The 9,902-nt window shown below is 57.4% G+C and overlaps 1 protein-coding gene across 1 annotated transcript; it reads left to right on the forward strand.

The window, feature by feature from the left end:
* The first annotated feature begins 686 nt into the window (after positions 1–686).
* CALML4 (calmodulin like 4) lies at positions 687–9,902 on the forward strand. Its single transcript, XM_004578328.2, has 5 exons — positions 687–815; positions 905–935; positions 4,615–4,755; positions 6,811–6,999; positions 9,787–9,902. Exons 1-5 carry the CDS (start codon positions 702–704, stop codon positions 9,882–9,884), a joined length of 573 nt encoding a protein of 190 aa, XP_004578385.2. The 5' UTR covers positions 687–701; the 3' UTR covers positions 9,885–9,902.

A 9,902-nucleotide genomic window follows, 5' to 3' on the forward strand; every position in this document is an offset into this window, starting at 1 on the left:
TCTAGGTGTACGGCATTCCTGGGGACCACTCGCGACCCTGGGGAGGGGAGGGGGAGTGCCCTAGCCACACAGATGATGCCTCAGCAACACAGCAGCTTCGGGCAGCAGCCCCACCCTGCCACTTCCCCCTTGGGGGAGGGGCACAGCACTGGAGCCTGCTGGGGGCTGTGGTTTCAGCCCAGGCACCTGTCCAGCCCAAGCCCAGTTGTACACTGGCCTGTTCATTCTTCCAATGGCCCTGTCAGGGGGCCTGGTGGAGAAACTGAGGCAGAGAGAGGTGACAAATGACTCCCTGGGCATTGGGTAAGTAGGCAGGCTTGGCACTCCAGCCGGGCTTCCTTGTGCAGAGCCTTCCCCAAGGGCTGTGGAGCCCCAAGCTCCCCACAGCTGAGCCCACCAAGGCCCCCTGGGCTAGGCGCCAGGGGACAGTTTGTGCAGTGCACTCCGGAACCCCCAGCTGCAAAGTGCGCTGTGTCAGCAGAAGGCAGGGCCCAGGGCCAGTTACCTCTCAGACCCCTTTTTTGGACGCAGGGACCCCATGAGACAGCCCTGGCCTTGGTCGGTGGGCTCAGAGCATCAGTGTCCCAGCGAGACCCCTGGAGTCCCAGAAGCCCCGTTTCCTGCAAACCCACCCCAGTCCAGGCGGCAGGGCCTCCGGCTGGAACTGGAATCTGACCCCAGTGGCACAGGTCCCGGTATCCATGGCAGCCGGGAATCTATTACCGCCAAGGCCTCCGCCCAGCCGCACGGACTTTCGACTTGAAGCGGGAGGAAGATCGCCTGTTGAGGAAGCAGCCTTGGAGCCCTGGGCGATGGTGCGTGGGGGTGGGGCTGGGGCTGCAGAGGGGGCCCCCCATCGAGCGGGGGTCCACCCTGACTGCGACCCGCTCTCTCTCCACTACAGGCCAAATTTCTCTCCCAGGACCAAATTAATGGTACGTGGGTTTGTTCTTTAAGAAGCAGCAGAATGTGGGTTGCTTTAGGTAGCCTGGCTGGGGGCAGGTGTCCGCGAAGGGCTGTGCCCACCCATGAACAAGGGGCCGCGCTGGAGGGCAGAGGGGGTCAGTTTCAAAAGCCAGATTACTGCTGCTTATTTCTTGATGGGATTTACAAGCCTGGGGAGGAGGGGAGGAGAGAGTTGCATGGGTTTTCCTCTGAGAGTTGCTGTGTGGGATGTGGAGGAAGATGGGCTGAGAAGTAGAAGAGAAGGGCTCAGTAGCCCCTGTGGCCAGCCTGCTCTGGGCCTCACTCTCCCCATCTGTGAAATGGAGCGAGGGCAGCTGAGGGTCCCTGCACCGCAAGTCTGGGCTCTGAGCACTTTATGGTCTGGGCCCCCAGTTCACCTGTGTCTAGCCAGGCTTGGGTTTCCTGCAATGCTCAAGTCTGTTATCTCAAGAGGAAGGGATTGGATTACGAAAAACTCGGGGAGTTGCAAGGGGGTGGGGGAAACCCAGACCCAGGCCACGGGAGCCTGGTGCCACAGCTTCAGGGCTCCCGGCAGGAGAAGGCCTGAGCCCAGGCAGTCTCAGGAGGCCAACGTGGGCCTGAGGCTGCGGCCCACACATGCCACTGCCTGGCTCACTGCTCAGATGTCACCTGCTCAGCGGTGAGATGTCAACCTAAGTCAGCAGCCAGAGTGGGGTCCCACAGCTCCTGGAAAGGACTTCGTTCAGGTCATTGGATAAGGGTTCCAGAATCCTAGGTACCCGGATCTTGGTCGAGAAGGGCATGGGGATGGAGACTGAGATGGGAGCACCACTGGTGGGCATGTCACCTCACCTGCATGAGCAGGGCCCCCTTGTGGTCAGCACACGAGGTGACACTGAAGGGTCTCCTCTGGGCCTGAGGGCCAGCTCTCAGCCTCAGCATCCCCCACCCTCACCTGGTTCTCAGGCTTGTGGAGCCCCCCTCCTGGGACCTCTGGAGAAGGCAATTTCTCTTTGCATTCTATTGTCTGACACCAAAACAGAGTGCTTTCCTTTTTAAGGTTTATGACTTTTATGATTTGAAAAGTAGAGTTAGAGAGAAGGAGAGACATACAATGAGGTCTTTCATCTGCTGGTTCACTCCCCAAAATGGCTGCAATGGCCAGAGCTAAGTCTGTCTGAAGCCATGAGCCTGGAGCTTCTTGCAGGTCTCCCACATGGATGCAGGGACGCAGGCACTTGGGCCATCCTTCACTGCTTTCCCAGGCACATTAGTGGGGAGTAGGATCCCAAGTGGAGCAACTGGGACTTGAACTTGTGCCTAGAAAAAATGCTGACACTGTGGGTGGAGGCTTAGCAAGCTGTGCCACAACACTAGCCAGAAAAGAGTGCTTTCTGCATGTGATGTTGCACAGGGCAGTTTATTATAACAAGAACAACAGGGGCCTCGGGGGTGTCCCCAATGGGGTCCAGTCACTTTGTGGACTCCATTTTTTCATCTGTGGAGTAGGGTTGATGATGCCACTTCACCAGGCTGCTGGGAGCTGGGGACTGAGGAAACGGCGTCAGTGGCACCCTTGACATTGGGCCAGACATGGCCGGAAAGTGGAAGGCACTCACAAGTGTGCAATGACTGGCTCGCACCAGCCAGCAGGAGCCACATGTCCAGGAGAAAGTCTGGTGGCTGAAGTCAGGTGCTCTTCCACAATGGAACACCAACCAGGCAAGCAGCAGGCTCCTCACTTCTGCGGAAAGTCATGCATACATCACTGTTATCAGTACTGCGGATCCAAAAGACGCTTCTGCCTGATTAATATGCGTTTGTTTCCTATTTTAAAAAAAGAAGAATTGGGGCCTGGCATGATGGCTAAATGTTCACCTTGCAAGGGCCAGGATCTCATGTCCCGTCTGCTCTACTTCCCATCCAGCTCCCTATTCATGGGCAGCCCTCTCAGGCCTCGTGATGTGACTGACAGCATTGGCCCCTCCAGCAGGGCTCCTCCTGGGCCGGGGTGGGGGGAGTAGGTTTTGCACCTGGTCCCATCCCCTGGGAGCAAGGCTCTGTCTGTTCTGGAAAGGGAGGTGTGCGAAGCTGCTGGGGGTTGGGGGTGGGTATTAGGGGGCTTTCCGTTTGGCCTCTCCGCAAGGGTCTCCTACCCTGCTGGCTGGCTGCCTTTACCTGGTGATCCCTGAATCCTGGGCAGGGAAGGCTGCCAGGGAGCCCCAGGCTCGGGCATCTGGAGACTGCCTCTTCTCTTCCCTGCCCCTCTGGTGGTGTCTGCTCTGGAATGGGGGTGGTGTGCATCTGTGGGAGCCAGGCCCATTGGCCTCCTTAGGGAATCAACTGGGATTGGAGCAGAATTACTTGCTCCTGACAGTAGCCTCAGTGTCTGCATTGCTGGGTGGCAAGGATGCTCCCAGCTTCCTGTCTGCCTGTCCTGTGCTTGCTCCACTGGGTGGTGCTGCTGAGCTGGAGGCTGCAGTGCAGGGAAGTCCCCTCTGGCAGCCACTTCCTCACCACCCAGCACCTGCTATAATGATGACCATTATGATGGCGGTGGTGGTGGTGGTGGTGGTGACAATGGTGGTGGTGATGGTGGTGGTGGTGATGGTGGTAGTGGTGGTGGTGGTGATGGTGGTGATGGTGGTGGTGATGATGGTGGTGGTGGTGATGGTGGTGGTGGTGATGGTGGTGATGGTGGTGGTGGTGGTGGTGGTGGTGGTCGTGGTGGTGGTGGTGGCGGTGGTGATGGTGGTGGTGATGGTGGTGGCGGTGGTGGTGGTGGTGGTGATGGCGGTGGCGGTGGTGGTGGTGATGGTGGTGGTGGTGATGGCGGTGATGGCGGTGGTGGTGGTGGCGGTGGTGGTGGTGATGGTGGTGGTGGTGATGGTGGTGGTGGTGGTGGTGATGGCGGTGGTGGTGGTGGCGGTGGTGATGGTGGTGGTGGTGGTGGTGGACTGGGGTTGTAATGGTGACAATGACAGTGATGGTGATAGTTAACAGTCACCATGTACGGGCGCCTCACTCAGCCTGGCCATGTAGAGGGGATTGATTTCTGGCCCTCACAGTAATCCAGGGCCTCCCAGCCTCTGTCTCCTGGGAACGTGCTTCTCCTGGCCCCATCAGGGTTGGCGTTTTATTCCTTTGTGGGAAGGAGGCGCAAGAGAAGAAGGGGGTGGAAGGGGTAGGATTACCAGATAAAATACAGGATGCCAGCTGCATTTCAGATAAGCAAGACTTTGTATGTATTTTTCTGAGAGAGCAAGAAAGTGTGAGCTCTGTATTCCTCTGATTCACCTTCTGAAATGCTTGCAATGGATTTTCTGTGGGTGTGGCAGCAGGAACCCCACCCTAACCCATCACCCCTGCCTCCCAGGCTCTGCATGAGCAGGAAGCTGGGTACTGAGCCAGCACTCCCGTACAGCCTGCAGTGTGCTAACTACTAGGCAGGATCCCCACTGCCCCTGCTATCTGGGGATACAGGTACATCCCCAATTGGTATATACATGTGCTGCAAATGTGTTCATTGTTTTCTCTGCCAATTTGACTTGGCAATTCTGTTTTCCTTCGCTGTATCTACCAACACTGGGAGAGGAGGAGGAGGGAGGGGGTGGGCCGAGGGAAGGGGCATAGGAGGGGAGAGGAGGATGGGGTGTAACTGACCCCCCACTTCTGGGCTGTGTGCAGAGTACAAGGAGTGCTTCTCTCTGTATGACAAGCAACAGCGGGGCAAGATGAAAGCTGCCGACCTCCTGGTGGCCATGAGGTGCCTGGGGGCCAGCCCGACACCTGGGGAGGTGCGGCGCCACCTGCAGACTCACGGGATAGGTGAGTGAGCGGGAGGGGCTGGCAGGGTAGGGGGGCTGGGAGGGGTCCCGGTGTGATCGCCAGGTCCCTGAGGATCACCACCAAGGGCGGGGTCTGCCTGTCCCAGCAAAGCCGGCAGCTGGCCAGGGCTGAGCTTCCAAGCCCCTGAAGGAGCTCGCTTGGGTTCTTGTGCCAATCGTGGGATTATGATTGGAATTCAGTTCTTCTGATTTTAAAGACTGACCTAAAAACTTTGTAGAACTGCCAGAAAAAAAAAAAAAAAAAAGCCTGGGGTCCGGCGGCATGGCCTAGCAGCTAAAGTCCTCACCTTGAACGCACCGGGATCCCATATGGGCGCCGGTTCTAATCCCGGCAGCTCCACTCCCCATGCAGCTCCCTGCTTGTGGCCTGGGAAAGCAGTCGAGGACGGCCCAAGGCTTTGGGACCCTGCACCCACGTGGGAGACCTGGAAGAGGTTCCTGGTTCCCGGCATCGGATCGGCGCAGCACCGGCCCATTGCAGCTCACTTGGGGAGTGAAACATCAGACGGAAGATCTTCCTCTCTGTCTCTCCTCCTTTGTGTATATCTGACTTTGTAATAAAAAATAAAAAAAATCTTTAAAAAAAAAAAAAGCCTGGGAGAAAAGCCCCCTGGCACACCATCCCCATGTGGCTCTGAGGACACTGTGGTGGTGGTGGCATGGTAGGGGCAAATCTTGACTTTCTCTCTCCTTTTTTTCCTTAAAAGAAAAAAATGTTTCCTGTGAGGTTTTTTTTTTATTTTTTAAGAAAGATTAAAATGAAGAAAGATTTATTTATTTTTATATTTTTATTGGAAAGTCAGATATACAGAGAGAAGGAGGAAAGACAGAGAGGAAGATCTTCCATCCGATGACTCACTCCCCAAGTGGCTGCAATAGCTGGAGCTGAGCTGATCTAAAGCCAGGAGCCAGAAGCTTCCTCTGGCTGCATAATTATGCACGGGTGTAGGGGCCCAAGGCTTTGGGCCATGCTCAACTGCTTTCCCAGGCCACAGGCAGGGAGCTGGACGGGAAGTTGGGCTGCTGGGACACAAACCGGGGCCCATATGGGATCCCGGTGTGTTTAGGGCGAGGACTTTAGCCACTAGGCTACCACACCAGGCCTGTTTTGAGTTTTCAACCACAGTGACACAGGGAACTTCACAAAGTTAATGGAAATGGAATTCAAGGAGGTTCATTTTCGATGCCACAAAAATATTGAAATCCACACATTTTATGCATTTCCCATGAGCATTTTGAAAAGTCTTCTTGTGAGAGTTTTCTAATCAGAAACAACCATGTTTGGTTCCTTTTTTTTTCTTGTCCCAGGAGAATGGAGTGGTCCCAGTGGAGGGGCCAGCTGCGTGCTTTGGGGGCTGGATGCTCAGGAAGGAGGGATGGTCTTAGGGCAGGACGGGTGCTTGCTCTTGCTCAGAGCCCAGAAGCCAGGCCTTCTCTGTCACACGGGTCTCCACTGCCTGCCGAGAGCTCCAGGAGCGGGCCGGGGTTGCAGGGAGGTGGGAAGGCCAGTGGGGCCGGCTCCTGAGGGTCTGGAGCCCCGGGAGAGGGCGTACAGGGTTGTGATTTCCGAGCGCCCCCCGCCCCTTGCCAGTTTAGGGGAATAGCTTCCCGGCATGTGCCAGGGAGCCACACCACGATGGGGTGGAGGGAAGGTCCCCAGTCTGGGATGGAGGCTCCAGGCAGGGGAAGGGCAGGTGCACAGCATAGTCCCACAAGGGCCACCAGCGGCATCCTGGGCAACGTGCCCCGCCGGCTACTCAGGAGGTGCGGAGCAGCTGTCCTGCAGTTTAGCACTAGAGGGCGCTCTGATCCTGCCCCTGCACCTAGAGCATTAAGCCAAAGGGATGACGGTCACTGCTGTCACTGTGGATGGCTATGAGGGTCCAGGAGGGGCCTCCGGAGGAATTCTATGCTTCCGTCCCTGTGGCGGCTGCCAGCATCTCCACAGCCGCCCTTGGCAGTGAGGGTGCCAGGAGGCCAGCTGGCCGCTTCTTCCCTCCCCCTTGACCACCCTTGTGGGTCTGGGGTCCCGCAGGCAGAGACGGCGAGCTGGAGTTCTCCACTTTCCTGACCATGATGCACACGCAGATCAAGCAGGAAGACCCCCAGAAGGAGATCCTCCTGGCCATGCTCATGGCGGACAAGGAGAAAAAAGGTTACCTTCCGGCCGCCGAGCTGCGCTCCAAGCTCACCAACCTGGGCGAGAAGCTCACGCACAAGGAAGGTGGGGGCTGGGGCCCTGCAGGCAGGGCTGTGTTGGTTGGGGGAGGGAGGGATCGAAGTTTGATTGCCCGCCAGGTCTGTGCCGTGGCAGTGGGCATCGTGTGGGACTAGGTGTGCATGCAGCACTGGGGCCCTGGGGAGTGGGAGCGGGGGAAGTGAGGAACTTCCTTTAGGAAAGGGAACCTCTTGAGAGCAAAAGGGTCTGCTTCTACTGATGGAAACGGGGAGCAGGGATGGAGGGGGCGGGGGAAGGGAAAGGGGCAGCCCGTGTAGGACTGGTGGTGGACGCAGGTCTCTAAGACACCCCTGACTCATGGTGGAGGGGCTGGCCTTGCCCCAGAGCTGTCCCTGGGGTGGCTGTTGATGCCCAAAGCCTACTGGTTAGGATGCTACTTGGCTGTCATTCCTCCTGGCTCAGGAAGGCCTGGCACCGCAGGAGCTTTGCTGGGATGGCTCTGGAAAGGGAGGATTCCGGTTCCCAGAGCCCCCAGTAATCCAGGTCTGGCATGCTGCCTGCAAGGCTCTGTGCAGCGTGCTGAGCCGTCCACAGTGCTCTTCCAGCCTGCCGGGCACTGTTTCAGACCCCACGTCCATCAGCCCCTCCCTCACCTCCCCACCCCCTCCGCCTGGAGTCTGGGTTGGCCAGGACAGCCGCTGGGCTGCCTCTGAGGCCACAGGTGGGAGCAGGCAATGAGCAGCTGCTGGCCTCATGCTTAAGGGCCACTGAGGGCAGGGCTTGGGGTTGTGGTTTGTGTCAGGGTCCCATCCTGGCTGGCCTGTTCTGAGGACTCCATTGGCTCTGGCTGTATTTCCAGGGAGGCAGGTCCCACGAGTGAGCGCTCAGCTTCTGCAAAGCCTGCTCATGCTGGACCCTCGGGGTCCCTGCTCACCCTGGCCGCTCGGGGTCCCTGCTCACGCTGGCCGCTCGGGCTGGCAGCCAGCCCCAGCCTTGCCCTTCATGGTGGCTATTCTCAGGGCAGAGGGCAGAGCTGGCTGGTCTCTCTGCTAGGCTCTCTGGGTAGTACAGGTGGTGGGTGGCAGAAGGACCTACCCTGGGCTGAAACAACTCCATGGCTCCCAGACTCTTGCACAACTCTCATCTGTGCAAACAGTAAAGGGGGAGTTTTCAGAAACAGGGGTTCCAGAAAAGCAGGGGGCCGGAAAGGGAAGTCCTCCAGGACTTAGGGTTTCGGCCAGAAGACCAAGGTGGAGGAAGGCACCATCAGACTGCAGTTTCCGGCTCTGCAATGCAGTTACCCCTGTTTGAGACTGGAAGAGCTTCAGGGTTGGACACTGGGGCTGGCCTGGGACTTGTCCCTCCCCTCCTCCCCCGGGCTGCCTGCTGACCAATAGGAGCTTCGCCATGCAATAAGATGAGGCACAGCCTGAGTTTCTAAAAATACTTCACACTCCCGCAGCCCAGGCCACACAGCCCAGTAATCAGTAATTGGGCCCCAAGGGGCGTGGCCAAGCCTGGCATCTCAGGGCATTTTCCACCTGCCTTGGAGGATGCTCCTGGGGCTGGGATCAACCCAGGCAGGGGAACATGGCCCAGCTTTGGGTGGGCAAGTGTTGGGGGCAGCAGCTGTGTGGGGCAGCAGGAGCTGAGACAGCCCATTCTTGTTGCCAACACCTGGGACAAACTGGTATCTTGTTCCAGGACTCCAGGACACAAGAAAAATCAAGCACACAGAACAAGGGCCATGTTGTATGCCTTAAGCTCCAGGCCCACTTGGATTTAGTTTTCTCTCATAGTATTCTCAAGTCCAAGACACTTGAAAAAAAAGAGAGAGACCATTCTTGTCACTCAAGGGACAAGGGTGACAGGGAGGAGACTAGGAAGGGCCGGCAGGTGAGGGCCAGGCCAGCCTGGAGCTGGCCTCTGGGAGGGGCCATGGAGACAGACGGCACAGCGGTGACACCTGCTTGGGATGCCTGCCCCCATCCTGCATTGCAGGGGAACCAGTCACGGCTCTGCCTGCTAACACACGCTCCGCCCTGGCAGCCAGCAGGCGAGGCCTCAAGGATGGGGTCCCTGTCACCCATATGGGAGACCTGGGTAGAGTTCCAGGCTCAGCTGATGCAGGCATTTTGGGGAGCAAGCCAGCAGAGACTTTTTTTTTTTCGCATTTCTCTGCCTTCTTTGCAAATAAACAAAATGTATTTTTTTTTTTTTTTTTAAAGATTTATTCATTTTATTACAGCCAGATATACACAGAGGAGGAGAGACAGAGAGGAAGATCCTCCGTCCGATGATTCACTCCCCAAGTGAGCCGCAACGGGCCGATGCGCGCCGATCCGATGCCGGGAACCTGGAACCTCCTCCAGGTCTCCCACGCGGGTGCAGTGTCCCAAAGCATTGGGCCGTCCTCAACCGCTTTCCCAGGCCACAAGCAGGGAGCTGGATGGGAAGTGGAGCTGCCGGGATTAGAACCGGCGCCCATATGGGATCCCGGGGCTTTCAAGGCGAGGACTTTAGCCGCTAGACCACGCCGCCGGGCCCAACAAAATGTATTTTTAAAGGTTTCTAGTCGTCCAGGCAAAGGGGGTCAGATATTTTCTTTATGGCAAAAAGCACAGCATGGCCTCAGGGACCCATTCCTCCCCCCATGGGCCTTGCTCCCCTACCCCAATTCCGGCAGAAAGCCCAGCCATCTCAAATGCAGCCCAGGGGGCCCCAGTGCAGTGGGAGTGGTCTCTTACTTCCTGTCTGTACTCTCAAAGCAGAGCAAGTTGCTTACCATGTCCCCCCATAGCACCACTAAGCAGTTCCTGGGGTTCATTGCAGTGGACGAGCTCTTCAAGGAAGCAAATATCGACCCGAATGGCCAAGTGAAGTATGAGGAGTTCATCCCCAGGATCATGCTTCCTCTGCCGGACTACTGAGCACAGAGCATGGCTGCA

Source organism: Ochotona princeps, chromosome 6, assembly GCF_030435755.1.
Source record: "Ochotona princeps isolate mOchPri1 chromosome 6, mOchPri1.hap1, whole genome shotgun sequence".
NCBI lineage: Eukaryota > Metazoa > Chordata > Mammalia > Lagomorpha > Ochotonidae > Ochotona > Ochotona princeps.